The sequence below is a fragment of the Panthera pardus genome, unplaced genomic scaffold (assembly GCF_024362965.1).
Source record: "Panthera pardus isolate Hobbes unplaced genomic scaffold, ASM2436296v1 HiC_scaffold_1, whole genome shotgun sequence".
Classification (NCBI taxonomy): domain Eukaryota; kingdom Metazoa; phylum Chordata; class Mammalia; order Carnivora; family Felidae; genus Panthera; species Panthera pardus.
In genome coordinates, this window is record NW_026526654.1 from 7584177 (window position 1) to 7603386 (window position 19210).

General features: G+C 38.1%; 1 protein-coding gene across 1 annotated transcript in view; it reads right to left on the reverse strand.

Moving 5' to 3' along the window:
- The window catches only part of LOC109260803 (ankyrin repeat domain-containing protein 26-like), a 135766-nt gene that overhangs the window by 62355 nt on the left and 54201 nt on the right, over window positions 1–19210 (reverse strand). Inside the window, 2 exon segments of the mRNA XM_053901553.1 lie at window positions 89–259; window positions 11317–11499. Coding sequence (XP_053757528.1) covers window positions 89–259; window positions 11317–11499 — 354 coding nt within the window.

Sequence of the window (19210 nt, forward strand, 5' to 3'; positions counted from 1 at the left end):
CCTACCTACACTACAGCATTTTATTTCCACAAAAGGTAATCACTGCTAAAATTCCTTCACAGGCACATAAAGAATTTATAGATTTTACCTGCTTTCATGCTGATCCTTTTCACTGAAATGGCTGCCATCATTCTTTTGTAGTGGACCACCAGTTAGGGAATCTGCCTTCTGCAACACTGGTGTGATCACAGATCCTTTTAATGTCCCTTTTTCATTTTCACCTTTCTTTAACTTCTTCATATGTAAACCAGGTTCCCTCCTTAAAAAAAAAAAAAAAGCCATTAAAAAGCCATAAAAAAAGCCAATGTTTTCTAATAATTTTACTGATAAAGAATAAAAAGACAATTTTCATCAAGTTCTGAATTTTACCCATCTGACTTAATTTGATTAATTCAGAGAACAGTGCTGAAGTACCAACCGTACAAAAGGAAATACTCATCTGTTGCTTCAAACACAGGTAAATATACAATTAGAATACAATGTGATTTGTAAGAATTGACATGTGAAAAGCTGTAAGTGAGGATGAGAAAGGCTTTAGTGAAGAGGGAAAATAAACAGCAGAGGTCACCAGGGAAAGAAACGGGAGAAAACCATTTTCTTAGAGATTAGAATGTGAGCACAAAGATTACACAGATGGCATCTAGGTGCCTTGAAAGGAGAAAGTATAAGCTTGTAGGAACTTGGAAAAAAAACATAAAATACATGGAAGCAAGTAGTAAGAGATCAGTCAGGAAAGAAATTCTGAAGAACCTTGAAGGTTACACTAAAATGTTAGAGTTCATTGCCTAAAGGCAGTGACTCTTAGACATGGGAGTAATAACTAGATGTGTGCTCTATTTTTGGCTTTGCTTTTAAATATAAGAATGCTTAATTTCAACAAAGTTTTAAAGTAGCATGAGGTCCATATAACATGAAAGAAGAAATCAGGGAAATATCTTAGGGGAAAAACTACTTTTAAAATACCCATATGTCAGAGCGATATCAGTATCATAGCTGAACAAGATGTACGTTGTTGCGTCTCCCCACCTACACCAAACTGGCATCTTATCCACCCACGGGCAAAACTGCCTTTGCAGGAGCTGTGGGAATCTAGCACTATATTCCAAGGGACTGAGGAAAAGTATTGCCTACCCGTGCATCAGGTAACAGGCAGACATACTACAGTCTAATCTGTGGACCTAGCAATAGCCCATAAAGTGCCTCCAGCCCCTCCCTCTCAGCCACATCGGGGAGCCCCTCCCTAGAAAACACTCTCTAAGATAATCACCCGTGGATGAGAGAGCCTTTTTGGAAAACCAGGTGTCCTGCAGAGAATTTCCAGCATCCCACTGGAGCAAAAAAATCAGGTTTGGACACACTGAAGAGGTAGTCATTAAAGACTGGAGGAGGTGACTGCTACTTCAAATGCAAAGACAGCAATGCAAAACTGCAAAGAATATAAAATATCAAGGAAATATTATACCATCAAAGGATCACAATAATATTCCAGTAATCAATCAGAAACACAGGGAGATCTGTACTTTATTCAAAAGAGAATTCAAAAATAGCAGTTTTAAGGAAACTCAGTGAGTTACAAGAAAAACACAAGAAGCCAATTCAATAAAGTCAGAAAAACACTCTATGAATAAAATGAGAAGCTTAACAAAGAGCTGGAAATAGTAAAAGCTAACTAAACAAAAATCCTGGAGCTGAAGAGTATAATGAAGGAGATGAAAAAAGCAAGAGTGATCACTGACAGGAAATGGATCAAGCAAAAAAAAATGTGAATTGAAAGACAGGAACTCTCAGATTATCCAGTCAGCAGAGAACAAAGTCAAAAGAATGAAAAAGAGTGAGGAAAGACTATGTGACTACAAGTGAACCCTCATAAGACTATTAGCAGTTTCTCAGCAGAAACCTTACATTCCAGGAGGCAGTGGGATTATATATTCAAAGTGCTAAGAGAAAAAAGTCTACCAATCAAGAGTACTTTACTCAGCAAAATTATCCTTCAGAAATCAAATCGAATAAATACATTTGATATACCGCATTAACAGAATAAAAAAAATCATATCATCATCCCAGCATGGGAGGAAAAAGCATTTGACCAAATTCAACATCTTTTCAGGATAAAAACTCTGAACAAAGTGGGTACTGAATTGTCACATCTGGACATAATGAAGCCCAATATGATAAGCCCATAGCCAACATCATATGCAGTGGTAAAAACTAAAAGCTTTTACTCTAAGTTCAAGAACAAGGCAAAGTTGCCCACTTGACCACTCCTATTCAACAGGATAGAGGAAGTCCTAGCCAAAGCAGTCAGGCAAGAAAAGGAAACAAAAGGCATCCAAATCAGAAAAGAAGAAATAAAACTGTCTTTGTTTGCAGATGACATATTCTTATATATAGAAAATCCTGAAGATACCACCAAAAAGCTGTTCCAAGGATGAAGGGTACAAAATCAACATAAAGATGCAGGGGTGCCTGGGTGGCTCAGTCAGTTAAGCTTCTGACTTCGGCTAAGTTCATGATCTCGTGGTTTGTGGTTCAAGCGCCCTATTGGGCTCTGTGCTGACAGTTCAGAGCCTGGAGCCTGCTTTGGATTCTCTCTCTCTCTCTCTCTGTCTCTCTCTCTCTACCCCTCCCCTGTTAACACTCTGTCTCTTTAGCCTCTACTACAAAGCTGTGATCATCAAGACAGTATGGTATTGGCACAAAAACAGACACACAGACCAATGGAATAGAATAGAAACCCCAGAGGTGAACCCACAAATGTATGGCCATCTAACCATTGACAAAGCAGGAAAGAGTATCCCATGGGAAAAAGAAGACAGTCTCTTTCTTCTGGGAGAACTGGACAGCAACATGCAGAAGAACGAAACTAGACGACTTTTCTTACACCATACACACAAATAAACTCAAAATGGATGAAGGACCTGAATGTGAGACAGGAAACCATCAAAACCCTAGAGGAGAAAGCAGGAAAAAACCTCTTTGACCTCCGCTGCAGGAATTTCTTACTTGGCACATCTCCAAAGGCAAGGGAATGGAAAGCAAAAATGAACTATTGGGATCTCGTCAAGATAAAAAGCTTCTGCACTGCAAAGGAATCAATCAACAAAACCGAAAGGCAACGGACAGAATGGGAGAAGATATTTGCAAATGACATATCAGATAAAGGAAGGGCTAATATCCAGAACCTGTAAAGAACTCACTAAACTCCACACCCACAAAACAAATAATCCAGGGAAGAAATGGGCAGAAGACATGAATAGACACTTTTCCAAAGAAGACATCCAGATGGACAACAGACACATGGAAAGATGCTCAACGTCACTCCTCATCAGGGAAATACAAATCAAAACCACACTGAGATACCACCTCACGCTGGTCAGAGTGGCTAAAATGAAAACATCAGGAGACTACAGATGCTGGCAAGGATGTGGAGAAACAGGAACCCTCTTGCACTGTTGGTGGGAATGCAAACTGATGCAGCCACTCTGGAAAACAGCGTGGAGCTTCCTCAACTAATTAAAAATAGAACAACACTATGACCCAGCAATAGCACTGCTGGGAATTTACCCAAGGGATACAGGAGTGCTGATGCATAGGGGTGCATGTACCCCAATGTATACAGTAGCACTTTCAACAATCGCCAAATTATGGAAAGAGCCTAAATGACCATCACCTGACTAATGGAGAAAGGAGATATGGTTTATATATACAGTGGAATACTATTTGGCAATGAGAAAGAGTGAAATCTGGCCATTTGCAACAACGTGGATGGAACTGGAGGGTATTATGCAAAGTGAAATAAGTCAGGCAGAGAAAGACAGATACCATATGATTTCACTTATATGTGGATCCTGAGAAACTTGACAGGAGACCATGGGTGAGGGGGGGGGGGGGGACGGGGGAAAAAAAGTTACAGAGAGGGAGGGAGGCAAACAATAAGAGACTCGTAAACACTGAGCATAACCTAAGGGTTGATAGGAGGTGGGGGAGAGGGGAAAGTGGGTGATGGGTATTGAGAAGTCACCTGTTGGGATGAGCACTGGGTTTTGTATGGAAACCAATTTGACAATAGATTATATTTAGTAAAAAAAAATTACAAAATCAGCATAAAGTGATCAGTTGCATTTCTAAGCAATAACAATGAAATAGCTGAAAAAGAAATATAAGGAAAAAATCCCCTTCCCCAAAGCATCAAAAAGAACAAAATACTTTGGGATAAATTTAATCAAGGACTTTATGAAAGATAGGTACAGTAAAAACTACAAGACATTGGTAAAAGAAACAGCAGAGACACAAACAAATGGGAAGATACCCTGTTGTTTATGGATTCGAAAAAATAGTATCATTAAATATCCACATTACCTGAAACCACCTACAGAGTCAATGCAATCCTTGTCAAAATTCCAATGATGTTTTTCACAGAAATAGGAAAAGCATTCCTCAAATGTGTAAGGAACAAGAAAGACCCCAAATAGCCAAAGCAATCCTAAGAAAGAAGAACAAAGCTGGAAGCATCACACTTGCTGGTGTCACACTATTACAAAGTTATGGTAATAAAAACCGTATGAAGTTGCACAAAAACAAACACAAAGATGAATGAAACAGAATCAAGAACCCAGAAATAAACCCATGCATAAAGTCAACTAAAAACCCATGCATAAAGTCTCTTTGTTAAGAGACCCAAGAATACTCAAAAGAGAAAAGGTAATCTCTTCAATACATGATGGTGAGAAAATTGGATATTAACAAGCAAAAGAATAAAACTGTGCCTCTACCTTACACCACTCACAAAAGTCAACCCAAACGCAAATAAAGACTTCTATATAAAATCTTAAATCATAAAACTCCTAGAAGAAAACATAGGATAAAAGCTCCTTGACATAGATCTTACCAATGATTTAGGATAGGACATCCAAAGTACAAGCAATAAAAGCAAAACCAACCAATGCAATCAACAATGTTTCTGCACAGCAAAAGAAACAAGCAACATGACGGAAAGGCAACCTATGGAAAGGATGAAAACATTCGCAAGCTACAAATATGAAAAACGTCAATATCTAAAATGTGTAAGGAATTCGTACAATTCAACAGCTAAAAATAAATATAATTAAAAACTGGGCAAGGCACCTTAAAAGACGTCTCTCCTCAAAACATATTCAAATGGCCAAGGGTACACAAGAAGGTGCTCGATGCCACTATTCATCAGGAAAATGCAAATCAAAACTGCAGTATATAGATATCACTTTGACCTATTAAAATGGCTATTGTCAAAAAGACAAGAGATATCGTTGGCAAGGATGTACAGGAAAGGAATTCCTTGTACTCCTGTAGGACTGTAAATTGGGACAGCCACTATGTAAAACAGTATGGTGGCTCCTCAACAAACTAAAAATAGAACCTTCATATGAGCCAATAATCCCATTTCTGGGTATATATCTTAAAGACATGATATCTTTATCTTGGAGAGATATCTGCAGCCCTATGTTTATTGCAGCATTATTTACAATAGTCAAGAAACAACCTAAGCATCCATCGGTGGATCCATGGATTAAAAAATATGGTATACATTTACAATGGAATATTTTCAGCCACAAACAAGAAGGAAATCCTGCCATTTGTGGCAGCATGAGTGAAACTTGAGGGCTTTATGCTTAGTGAAAAGAACTCAGACACAAGAAGACAAACACTGTATGATCTGACTTATATGTGGAATTAAAAAAAAATTGCACGAAAAACAGAACAGACTGGTGGTTGCCAGGGTGAGGAGGCTGTGAGAAATGGGTAGATATTGGTCAAAGGGTACAAACTACCTGTTACAAGATTAATAAATTCTGGGGATTTAATGTGCAGGATGGTGATTACAGTGAACAATACTGTATCCTATCATTTGAAAGTTGCTACAAGACTAGGTCATCACAAACAAGAAATGATATTTATGTGAGATGATGGAAGTATTAACACTATTGTGGTAATCATTTGACAATATAAAAGTGTATCAAATTAATACAGGTACACCTTACAGTTCCACAGATGTGTGTTACTTATATCTCATAAATCTGGAAAAACTTCAAAAATTCAAAAGTACTCATATGTCATTATCTATCGCTCAAAAATAAAAATCATCTGATTAGTTATGCTTTTGTTTAAAAAAAAAATGGTTTGCGGTGCCTCGATGGCTCAGTTCGTTAAGTGTATGACTTTGGCTCAGTTTGTGATCTAAGGGTTTGTGGCTTCGAGCCCCACATCGGGCTGTGTGCTGACAGCCCAGAGTCTGGAGCCTGCTTCAGAATCTTTGTCTCCCCCTCTCTCTGCCCCTCCCCAACTCTCACTTTGTCTCTCTCCAAATGAATAAACCTTAAAAAAATTTAAAAAAATGATTTGTTAACTTTTGTATACTTTTAGCCTAATAACTAATCCTAAAAGAAAAAAAATGGGGGATTCACCAAAAAGAAAATTATAATTCTGTTTTGAAGGACTAAATGCATGCAACAGAATATTATTACCATACAGCTACGTACATTTCCAAAAAATAATGAAATTTCCCACAGATTATTTAGGACTTAAACATGAGACCCGAAGAGCACCAAAAACAAAAACAAAACTAACAATTGTGGTTTTTTTTTTTTTTCAAAAAAACCTGTTACACAGATAACTTTTCTCATGGAAATAACATCCAAGAAAAGAAGAATCTTTCTGAAAGCAATTATCAAACAATTCCTCTTGACTCAAACTTCAAAAATGAATGTGTAATTATAGAATTTGAAATAGCTTTCATTTTGAACCCAGACAATAGAAGCAAATTTTAAGTAGAAAACATCTGGTGAAAGCCACCTCAAACTTAGAAAAAACAAAACAAAACAAAACAAAACAAAATAAAACAAAACAAAAAGAAACCCTAACACGTAGCCATGGTAAGAAGAAGCCACCAGAGTCAGTTTTAAATGTGTTAATCAATGCCCACCAGCCCTACTCACCAACCAATCCATTTCAGCTCCTTCCTTCTGAAAGACAGCGAATAATGGACAAAAATCACTCCAATACACATGCTTCAGTGTGCCAACCAATCCACAACAGTCTCACCCAAATAAGCATGGTGCTTCAGATGATGACAAACCATTTAATTTTCTGAAAGTCCCCCAATCCTTAAACTCCACTCTTCCCCAAACCCTGTATAAGAATAGCAGACTGCTCTGTTAGAAAAGACTATACCTAACCAGCATAGCTCGCTCTTATTTGGAAGTGATCAATTCCAACTTCATCTTTTTATTTCAGATATTGAGGGCTCATAATCCTTTGGCAAGAATTTTTAAAGTCCTATAAAAATTTGCCACATATTTTAGTTTCCTTAATAAATATAAAGGAAGTTTGCTATTCCTTTGATACATTTCACCATAATGAAAACTAACATAAATACAACTAAAAGAATAAGTAGCAAGTAAACATAATATTGGGCCCCCAAAATCCAAAAACTGTATATAACTGGCAGGTTTAGTTGTCAGAATGAACCCACGCCAAACTTTGTCAAAGTGGGGACTAGTATTAGGTTAAAAAAATTACACACAAGTTAAACTCTGTTCACTCAATAAACATTATTGAATAAGTACTATATAGACTAGAACATTTTCTAGGCATTGAGGACATGGCAAAGAACAGATAACAATCCTACTCATGAGTGAAGTAAACATACAATAACAATAAGCTACACAGGCAAAATATACAGTATTAGAGGAGAAAAGCTAAAGCAGAGAAATCACATTTTGATGTGTTATAGGGAAAAGGGTAGTTGAAGTACTAGTCAGGATGGCCAAGAAAGGCCTTGCTGAGAAAGTGACTTTTAAGCAAAAACCTGAAAGGAAAAACAAACAACAAAGGAAAAATCAAGCCATGAGGTATCTGAGGGAAAGCATTCCAGACAGAGTCAACAGGAAGTACAGAATTATGTCCAAAGTACTTAAAGAGTAGTGAGAAATCAGTATGGCTGGACAGAATGAAAGGGGTAGAAAAGAGTTCAAATCAGAGAGAGAGAAGGAGACACCTGATCATATACAGGCCTTGTGGGCATTAGGAAGAGTTTTGGCATGTACTCTGAGTGAAATGGGAGGCAATTAGGCTTGGAGCAGAGGAAGGACACAATCCGACTTATGATTTACTAGATTCAATGTGTTTAGAATTAACAGAAACAGAGGAAAAACAAAAGAAGAAACAAACAAACAAGAAGACCATTTAGTTACCTATTACACCAATATAAACAACAGATGACAGTCTATTGGTCATGGAAGATGTGTTTGGATTCTTGATATATTTGAAGGAAGACATGACAAGACTTGCTGACAGATGAGATGTGATGTGTATGAAAAAGAAAAAGAAAATAGAAGGAAAAAGTGAAAGGAAAAGAAAAAAAAAACAGGAGTCAAAGATGACAGCAAGTTTTTTAGCAGAGCAACTCATAGAACTGTTATTAACTCAATTAGGAAAGACATGAAAGGCAAATATTAAGAAAGAATACCAGGAGTTCAATTTGGGACATGTTAAGTTTGCAATAGCTATCCAGAAAGAGATATCAAGTAGGCAGTTTGATATGCGGGCCTGGAATTATGGAGAGAGATCCGGGCTGGAGATACAAACTTGAGGATCATTAGAATATACAAGATAGTAAAAGTCAAGAGAAGGAAAATCAAAGGCAAATTCCTGGAAGACATCAATGGGTTAAAAAGTGGGGGACGAGAAGAAACAAGCAAATCAGGCTGAGGTGTACAGACTAGAAAGGCAGCGGGAAAATCAGGTGAGTGAGTGATATCCTACAAGCACCATGGAGACAGAATTTTGGAGGAGAGAGTTTTCCATTGGGTCAAACATTGCTGAAAGGTTAAGTAAAATGAGATGTATGAAATTATGTTTAGATTTATTAAAGTGAAAATCGGTGGTAACCTTGAAAAAACCATTCTGGAGGAGAGGGAAAATTGCTACAATGAATTCAAGAGTGGATGGGAGGGAGGGAAATCAGGATCAAAGAGTGAAGAAGGCTCTTGAAGGATTTCATAGCTAAGTGGAATGGTCATGGTTGATCTAATTTTCTATTATTGCTGTAGTTTTCAATTGTTACATAATGATTAGGTAGTATTTTTGTAATATTTGGAAGTCTTAAAAATTGCATATATGTAACACTAGGTGTTTTGTTTTTTGTTTTTTTTTTTTTGCTTTTTAAAATGCCAGACCAAAGTACTAAATAACTCAAAAAATTATACACTGAGAAGACTCCTTAAAATTTTTCTAGATATATAATATTATATAAGCTGATTACCATTTTTCTCATGCTTAGAAAGACCACAGAAAAACTAAGTTTCAAGGGCAGTATTTCGTGCTTGATAAAAATTATTGAACTCTAAAGGCACCTGGGTGGCCCAGTCCACGAAGCATCCAACTCTTGATTTCGGCTCACGTCATGATCTCTAGGTTCTCTAGCATCGAGCTCTGCACTGACAGCACGGAGCCTCCACAGGATTCTCTCTCTCCCTCTCTCTTTGCTCCTCCTCCACTCATGTGTGCATGCTCTCTCTCTCTCTCTCTCTCTCTCTCTCTCTCTCTCTCTCTCTCTCAAAATAAACAAACATTTTTAAAAAGTCACCCAACTCTAGGATATTTAACACTATCCAAAGTAATTAGTCATATTAAAATTTTATACACAGAAGTAAAAGGGGTTGGGAATGCAGAAAATAGTCCTACTTTGTAAACTGAATTGTCACAAATTGTATAACATGAAGGCACTGTTGAAAAATTTGGTGTGGTTCATGTTGAAATATATTCTCTAAAAAGGCAGGATAATGGCATGCAAGCAAGGTACCTTTATAAAAACGATTCATTGCATTACCAGCATCTTGGTTTATAGCACAGGGGCCATGAAATGTTTATATAGAATTTGAGACATGTTGCCACGTGAATCCTCTTGGCAATATTCAGATTAAGTTGAGGGTCCAACATTGGAGCACTCATGCACTGGGAAACAAAACCAAAAATCTAATAATTAGCAATTTTGTTGGTAGACTGCCAGTGTAGCAGGGAACTTCTGTTTGCAATTCAGTAGATATTAAAAGTATTCTAACAAAATGTGCATAAGACATGACATCAAACCAAACCAAATGCTTTAAATATACTTTGTTAAACCATCAGTACACATAGACCTAAATTCATTTTTTAAAATGGTCACATGCCCCATTACTTTATAGAAGTGAAACTTTACCTCCTTATTAATGAATGGATATTTAGCCTATCTCTGGGGCACCTAGGTGGCTCAGTCTGGTGAGCATCTGACTGTTGATGTTGGTTCAGGTCATGATTTTGTGGTCGTGAGATCGAGCCCTGTGTTGGCCTCTGCACTGTTAACGTGGAGTCTGCTTGGGATTCTCTCTCTCTCCCTCTCTGTCTCTGCTCCCCCTCGATGCTTGGGCTCCCGAGTGTGCACATTCTCTGTCTCTCAAAATAAGTCAATAAACATTTACACAATCTCCAAATGTTTGATATGGGAATGCTATAATAAATATCCTTCACATATACATGTAACATATTTGTATAAGTAACCTTAATATATCTGTCCTATTTTGTATATGTAATAATATATAATAAATGCCCTTATAGTGGTGTGTGTGTGTGTGTGTGTGTGTGTGTGTGTGTGTGTGTGTGTGTTTGCACGTGCAGGCGCATGTGCTTGCTTATAGAAGTCACGTATTTCAGAAGGACCCAGTCCTGGCTATGAAACCATTAGAATAAAGGGATGACCTGCCTGAAATATTTTTCTCACGTTATATTATTTATTTCTGACAGTGACAGAGACAGAACACAAGCAGGGGAGGGGCAGAGAAAGAGGGAGACACAGAATCCGAAGCAGGCTCCAGGCTCTGCTCTGTTAGCACAGAGCGTGATGCAAGGCTCAAGCTCGTGAAGTGCAAGATCATGACCTGAGCCAAAGTTGGATGCTTATCTATCAGTGCCACCCAGGTGCCCCGACATATTTGAAATTTTGAAATACACTGCTAAATCACCTTTCAGAAAGGAGTTACCAATTTCATCCAGCCACAGGGTCTAAGAATGTCATTTTCCTCACATTTCCTAACTTTGGTTATTTTTTTAAATAAAATATTTATCACTATGACTGCAAAAAACAGTATCTCATTGGTATTTACATTTTTCTCATTAGCACGTAGGATGAAATATCTCCACGAAAAATACAAAATTTGTTCATCATGAACATTAGCTCAAACTAGAAAAGTTTGTTGCATAGGAAAATAACAATTACCTACTATTTAAATATTGCTATAGGCTTACCTATCAGAATCTTTATTTTCTGTAATAGGCAATTGATGGTTATCAGTTTTTCCATTCTGTCTTTGTGGAATTAATCCAGCAGCCGCAGCATCATGTATGTTTTCTGATACTTCCATGTCACTTCCTCTGTGCTTCTTTTTTTCCTCAACCTTTAATGGAACTTGATACTAAAGGTAATTGTTACTTTAGTCAATAAAAAGAAATTTTTTTCATTAACTTTATCAGTTGACACTTAGTTTGTCATAAATTCAATGGAGGAAAATATTTTGTGTTTACTTTATCATTACAAGTAATTGTAATTTTTATAAACTCGGCTTCATTTCTGATGGAATTTAAAAAAAGCAGAAGTTACCAAAATTTCTAAAAGGGCTTTCTTAATTTTGTACTCTTATTCATATCCACACGTTGCTACTGAGAATTCCCCACCCATCCCCACCCCATCTGACCAAAAGATACAAAGAAATAAAAAGAGACAAAATTTATCCTTTTCTATCCTTACCACCTGGGTTTAACACAACAGCCAGATTTAAAACATGTGACATGGAGGTGCTCCTGTAACAAAACCAGGAAGCTTTCCCCTTTCTGCACGGAGCTATTCTTTCCCTGACTGCCTTTTACAATTCTTTTTCTTTTGGAACTTAAGGTTCTCAAAAAAAGTGACAATGTCCCCTAAATTTATGAACCAAAGTTTGCCACAACACAAAAGGAACAAAGTGAAATGGACGTTAGGGTGGAATTCTGGGAAATTAGTAATGCTCTCCAAATCTCACATTCAATAACCATAAAACTTTATAGGGAGAGGGTATAAAAGTAATGATCACCTTTAATCCCATTTGCTACTGATAATGCGAGTAAAACTCAAAAAAGTTAAACGATTTGTCCCAAGTTCCTAAAGTGTCATTAGCTAGCATTTTATGGCACCAAAAGAGACGATACAATTCTTGAATGCTGAATCAGAGAAATGACCACAAATTCATTAAATTAGTCAGATGCATGAAAAGTGTGACTTTGGCACAGTAAATTAATACCTTGATAGGGGACGAGGAGATTAGCTACTTATTCTTTTTAAAGGAGGGTATCTCTAGGTTTTGTCTATTTCTAAAGTCCACACATCTCAAAACTCAGTTTTCTCCCTTAGAGTTAAATACTGAAGGTTTGCTGAAGGTTTATGCTACCTACATGGTAAAAAATCATACAGGCCAAAAGGTATCATACGCTATTGCACATAAAGTGAAGGTTTGACTCAACAGAAACATCTGAGAATGAGACTAAAAAATGTGAAAAAAGGGGTGATCATACAAATAGCTGTTATTAAGCCTATCTCAAAGGAGTCATGTTGAAATGCTAAGTTCCAAGATTTTGAGTAAAGCGGACAAGACTGCCTATATTTGTGGGCAATAAGCTTAGGAATTCCCTGAGCCTGAACTGATGGGTTAACCAGGCATAGAAAATTACAAAGCCATAGGATGCTCACACCCAAGTTTGGGTAAACAATATTAGATATCTAGGTATAGAGAGGGAGGGGCAAAGGCTCCAAGACCAAGGTGTGAGAGGTAAACAAGATTAGATATTCAGGAGGACACACTCCCCAATTTAGTACTATGGCAGAAAGCTGCTTTCACAGGAAGGAAGGACCAAATGAGGTAAACAGGTAAATAGGGCTATAGGCTGTAGGCTGCAGGGTGAAGATGCCCAGAGGGGAGCTAATTAGCAAAAGAGAGGTGCCTTGTGGATCCTGAGGTAGCATCTGTCTTCTCCCCTAGACTAGCTAAGATAAACAGAGAAGCTGCCTCAGGTCAGCTGTTAACAACCATCTGCCAGGCACCAGGATTTTGTTTTATATTGACCCTAACACCTAACACCCTATATCTTGAAACCCCCTTTCCCTCATGCCCATGAGTTCATGTTCACAGATTGATTGTCTCTTTGTGCATGTCCATCACCATGTTTGGAAGCTTTCTGATCCTATTAAAAACAGAGCAAGGACCCTTAATCCGGGCTCATGTGTTCTCCGGGACATTAGCTGTCTCTCCCATTGTAATCCTGCATCCCGCTGCTGTCTTGCTAGACAAGCAAGAACCCTAGACCCAGAGTCTACAGACACATACTGAAGCAATACATAGATTGCTTTAGCTGGGAATATGTGTTTATATTCCTTCTCTTAGTTACTGCTTCTTTCTCATTTTATTGTTTATGGAAATGCAATTTATATTTAAGCCAATATATTAAAAAAAAAACAACCTGGAGATAATTATGTTTTTTAAGCAGTTTCTTTATGGTTATTCTGGTTCGTGAGGTCACATGGTACTTATATAGCTAAGTTAGTTTCCCAGTTCATATAGTATTTGGAAGACTGACACAGAAACTTTAAGGAAAACAAATCACAAGAATGTTTCCCTGAACTCCTATTTGTTAGATAGCAGAAATAATCTATTTCCAGACACAATTACTTATTTAGACAATTCCATTGTATGCACACTCTTGTTCTCTTGAGTGGAAAATCAGAATCGATCAGATAATTGCTAAAGAGAAAAAAAAAAACAAGAGTAACAGCAAGGCGGACCTCCTTCTCTTTTGGAGGTTGATCTTTCTCTCTTTCCAAAGTCAGGAACTCTACTTGTGACATGCCTATCTCATTCTTAAACCTTTGCATATCTTGATGTAATTCTTCACTTAGATGTACTTTAGATGCCGGAAAACTAGATGCTGAAGAAGAACTCACAATTTCTAATTCAGAATCAATACTTTTATAGTTATGAGTACTGTCATTATCTGCATATAATGGCTTCTGGAAAAAAGTCTTGTACTGGTTTTGTTTTCTCGTAAGTGTTTGTGACAGCAGAAATATCATGCTTTTTTGTTTGAACCATGTGTTTCATCACATCGCAGCAGGCAAGCCACAATTCAAAAAGTCTCTCTGAATCACTACACTGAGGTCTGATTTAAAATCGGTGGTCGTGCTCGCTTCGGCAGCACATATACAATCGGTGGTATTTTGGTCCATATTTTTTGCCATTAGCATGTCAAACTCTCTTGGCCTTCTTTCACTTTAAATGTAACTAGTGGGTTCCTTGCTTTTTTATTTTCTATATCATTTTAAAAATCCTCATTGTTGTTAAAAAGGTGCTCAATGTCTGGTTTGTTCTCATTTTCATAGTCTGATTTACTTTCTTTCTTTCTTTAATTTGAAATTTATTGTCAAATTGGTTTCCATACAACACCCAGTGTTCATCCCAACAGGTGCCCTCCTCAATGCCCATCACCCAGCCTCCCCTCCCTCCCATCCCCCATCAATCCTCAATTTATTATCAGTTTGTAAGAGTCTCTTATGGTTTGGCTCTCTCCCTCTTTAAGGTTGTTTTTTTTTTCTCACTTCCCCTCCCCCATGGTCTTCTGTTAAGTTTCTCAGGATCCACAAAAGAGTGAAAACATATGGTATCTATCTTTCTCTGTATGACTTATTTCACTTAGCATCACACTCTCCAGTTCCATCCACGTTGCTACAAAAGGCCATATTTCATTCTTTCTCATGGCCAAGTAAGTATTCCATTGTGTATATAAAGCACAATTTCTTTATCCATTCGTCGGGTGATGGACATTTAGACTCTTTCCATAAATTTGGTGATTGTTGAAAGTGCTGCTATAAACATTGGGGTACAAGTGCCCTTACGCATCAGCACTCCTGTATCCCTTGGGTAAATTCCTAGCAGTGCTACTGCTGGGTCATAGGTTAGGTCTATTTTTCATTTTTTGAGGAACCTCCACACTGTTTTCCAGAGTGGCTGCACCAGTTTGCATTCCCACCAACAGTGCAAGAGGGTTCTTGTTTCTCCACATCCTCCCCAGCATCCATAGTCTCCTGATTTGATCATTTAGCCACTCTTGACTGGTGTGAGGTGGTATCTCAGTGTGGTTTTGATTTATATGTCCCGGATGATTTGCTTTCATTTAAAGAAAGCTTAGAAGATGACTGGCAAGCATATTCTGGGGACCCAGAGTATGAATGAGAGAGAATGACATTTTCAAGACTAGGCTCTTTTTGTTCAGGAAATGCCTGAAATACTACCGAGACAGACACTCCAAATGCATCTTCTTCCTCACAGTCAAGTACAGTATTTGTCCAATTCGAAGGTATTTCCTTTCAGTTGGATCCTCCTTAGAGTGACCCTGTGGTGGTTCTTCTTCAAGATGAGTAAGAATGCTGTATTGTTAACAAATTTCACCAAACTTCAGCTTTCACTCACTGGTGATGAGTTTTAAGCTATTTTTCCAGTCTAATTTGCCTCATTTGATCCACATTTCCTCAAAGTTTTGCATAGAAGCATGTCTTAAATATAGAGATATATCATGCTCCCTGTCACATTCCTTATTCATTGCTGGTCCTTGAGCCATTTTTTGCAGTTGCAAAAACGGGTGGTTAATTTCCTTGTTTTGATTTTCACATGTCTTTTCTGCCAGGATACATGTTTGTAAAAACACCTTGTCCTTAAGTAATCAAGTACGGACAAAGAAAAATGAGAAAATAATTACAATTGTACTGTTAACTTTCTTCATCTATGTTTAGCTGTTCCCAAGTCACTGGATTGTAACTTCCTGTAAGAAGTGAAAACTAACTTGCCTTAGCCTAAGACAGAAGAAAAATATGAACTCATAAACTTAAGCTTGTCAGTTTTTGGAACTAAACAATTCATTACGTGTTAAATCGACCAAAAAATAAGTTAGATGATTTTTAATGTTACAAACCTTAAAAACTATTTAGCTTACCATCCCTTATAACGAGCACTAAAGTGTATTTGAGTACTTTTTAAAGATTAGTAACTAGAGAATTAGAAAACTTTAAATTATTAGCAGCCAAATCAATCAATATCAAAGAGAAAGAAATATGCTGGCAGTGTGAATCGGCTTAAGATTCTCTCTCTCACCCTGCCCTCACCTACCCACGTGCTCTGTCCTCACTCTCTCTCTCAAAAGTAAGAATTAATAGAAAAAGAAACCATAAGGAACAGAAAATACATTTACATGATGGTACTCTATTTATTGAAAAAATCTGTGTGTAAGTTGATTCCCACAGTACAAACCCACATGGTTCAAGGGTCAACTGTATACCTATATGATGTCTCCTCTAAGAGATTACCAGAACTTAACATAGTGTCAAATTAGAAAATCAAAAACCCATTCCTACTTTCCCATTCTTTTCTGGACACTACGACCATTTTATTGGCCTTCAGACATCTTCACATTTAAAACAAATATTCTTGGGGTGTCTGGGTGACTTAGTCGATTAGGCGCCCAACTTTGGCTCAGCTCATGTTCTCACAGTTCATGAGTTCAAGTCCTGCATTGGACTCTTTGCTCTCAGTGCAGAGCCTGCTTCGGATCTTCTGTCCCCCCACCCCACTCTCAACAAGATCCATGCTCTCACTGCAGAGCCTGATGGGGGTTAAGAACCCACGTACAGCAAAACATGACCTGAGCCAAATTCAAGTGTCGGACGCTTCACCTACTGAGCCACCCAGGCCCACATCTTTTCTTTCCTTTGCTTTCCCTTTCTTCTCTTTTCCCTTTTTTCTCTTTCTACTCTCCTCTTTCCTCTTCTCCCTTTGGAAACAGCCTAGTAGTCTCGAGTTGACATGGGTCAAAGCTAATCATATATCTACATATATATAGGTATATATAGATATATCTATATATTTTTTTTCCTTTGTTCCTCTGTTCTGGTTCTTTGTTTGTTTGATTGCGCATTTTCTGTATAATTTTCTAGATCTCCTTCTTCATTTTCCTCCCTCTCTTTCTGGATTAAGCCATATAGCTCCTTTGAGTCACTACCTGGTCTTTTTTTCCACTCCAGTCATTTCTCTTTTTGTTTGGGCTAAGGATTCTTCACCACCTTCTTCTCCTTGTTTCCAGGATTACTTCAACAAACAAATCAAAGCACACCTGGTGGAAGGCCCAAACTGCCACTCTAAGTAGCGAGAACAGCAGCCAAAGACGCACCAAAAGAGTGCACACAACACACTCCAAAACACATTTGTTCAACTGCCAGGCCCTGGACAGTATAGGAGCTCTTTTTAATATAGTAGTACTCGCAGGTGTGGGACAGAGAACAAGCTATTCAAACACATAAAGGGCAGGAATCTAGCCAAAACGACGAAATCAAAGAATTCTGCTCAAAAAAAATTCCGGGAAGAAAGGACAGCCAGTGAAGTGCTCAAAAGAGACAGAAACAATATGTGTGAGCACATTTTAGGAATGACACTCATAAGACGCATAGTTGCGCTTGAAACCACGCATAGAAGACAGCAGACAATCTACTGCTTCAGAGATCAAGGACCTAAGGAATCGTCACGATGAATGCTGAAAATGAAATGGCGTAAAGGAGATACAAAGTAAACTAGATGCAGTGACAGCAAGGATGGGAGAAGCAGCAGACAGAATCGGTGAAACAGAAGATACAATTGTGGACAAAGATGAAGCAGAGAAAGGAAAGGAAGGAAATGACTAGATCACGAGGCAGGTACTAGAGACCTACGTGATTTGGTGAGATGAAATATTAGCCACATCCTAGGAGTCCCAGAAGAAGAAGAGTGAGAGAAAGGGGCAGAAGGTTTGTTTGAACAACGTATAGCTGGGAGCTTCCCTCATCTGGAGAAGGAAACGGTCATCCAAGTCCTGGCGGCACAGAGAATTCCTTTCCAAATCAACAAACCCAGGTCAACACCACGACATGCCATAGCGAAACTGGAAAACTACAAAGATAAGGAGAGGACTCTGAAAGCAGCTAGGGACAAACGGGTCTTATTCGACAAGGGAAGACACATAAGGGTAGCAGCAGACCTGTCCAAAGAAACTTGGCAGGGCAGAAGGGAGGGGTAGCAAACGGTCAGTGTGCTGAATGGGAACATATGCGGCGAAGAATCCCTTCCCCAGCAAGGCTGTCATTTAGAATAGAAAGAGAGAGAAAGGCTTTCCCAGACAAACAAAACCTAATGGAGTTCATGACCACGAAACCAGCCCTGCAGGAGACCCTAAGGGGAGACTCTGTGAGTGGAAAGCAGCAGAGACTACAAAGGACCAGAGGCCTCACCAAAAGCATGAAACCTTCAGATAACACAATGACACTAAATCCATATCTTTAACTAATCACTCTGAGTGTGAATGGACTCAATGCCCCAATCAAAAGACACTGGGAATCAGAATGGATAAAACACAAAACAAAACCAAACAACAAGATCCATCTATATGTTGTCAACAAGACACTGATGTTATACCCCAGGACACCTCCAGATTCAAAGTGAAGCTATGGGGAACCACCTATCATGCTACTAGAAGTCAAAAGAAAGCTGGAGTCGCCACACTTCCACCAGAAAGACTAGATTTTAAACCAGAGACTGTAGTAGCAGATTCAGAAGGGCATTGGATCATAATTAAGGGGTCTATCCATCAAGAGGAGCTAACAATTGCAAATGTTTATGGCCCCAGAGTGAAACGCCCACACATATGAATCGATTAATCACAAACATGATTAAATGTATACATACAAATACCATGATTGTAGACGACATTAAGATTCCACTCATGGCAATAGGTGGATCATCAAGGCAGAAAATCAGTAAGGAAACACAGATCCAATGTGTCATTGGACCAGATGTATTCAGATATACATAGATATATATTGGCCTAATATATGCATTTATATACATGGATATCAACACCGATATATTGAGATCTTTTCATCCAACAGCAGTAGAACGCACATTCTTCTTAAGTGCACATAGAAGCTTCTCCAATATAGATCACATCCTGGGTCACAAAACAGCCCTCCACAAATATAAAAGGACTGATATCATACCATGCATATTTTCAGATCACAAGGCTCAGACACTTGGAATCAACA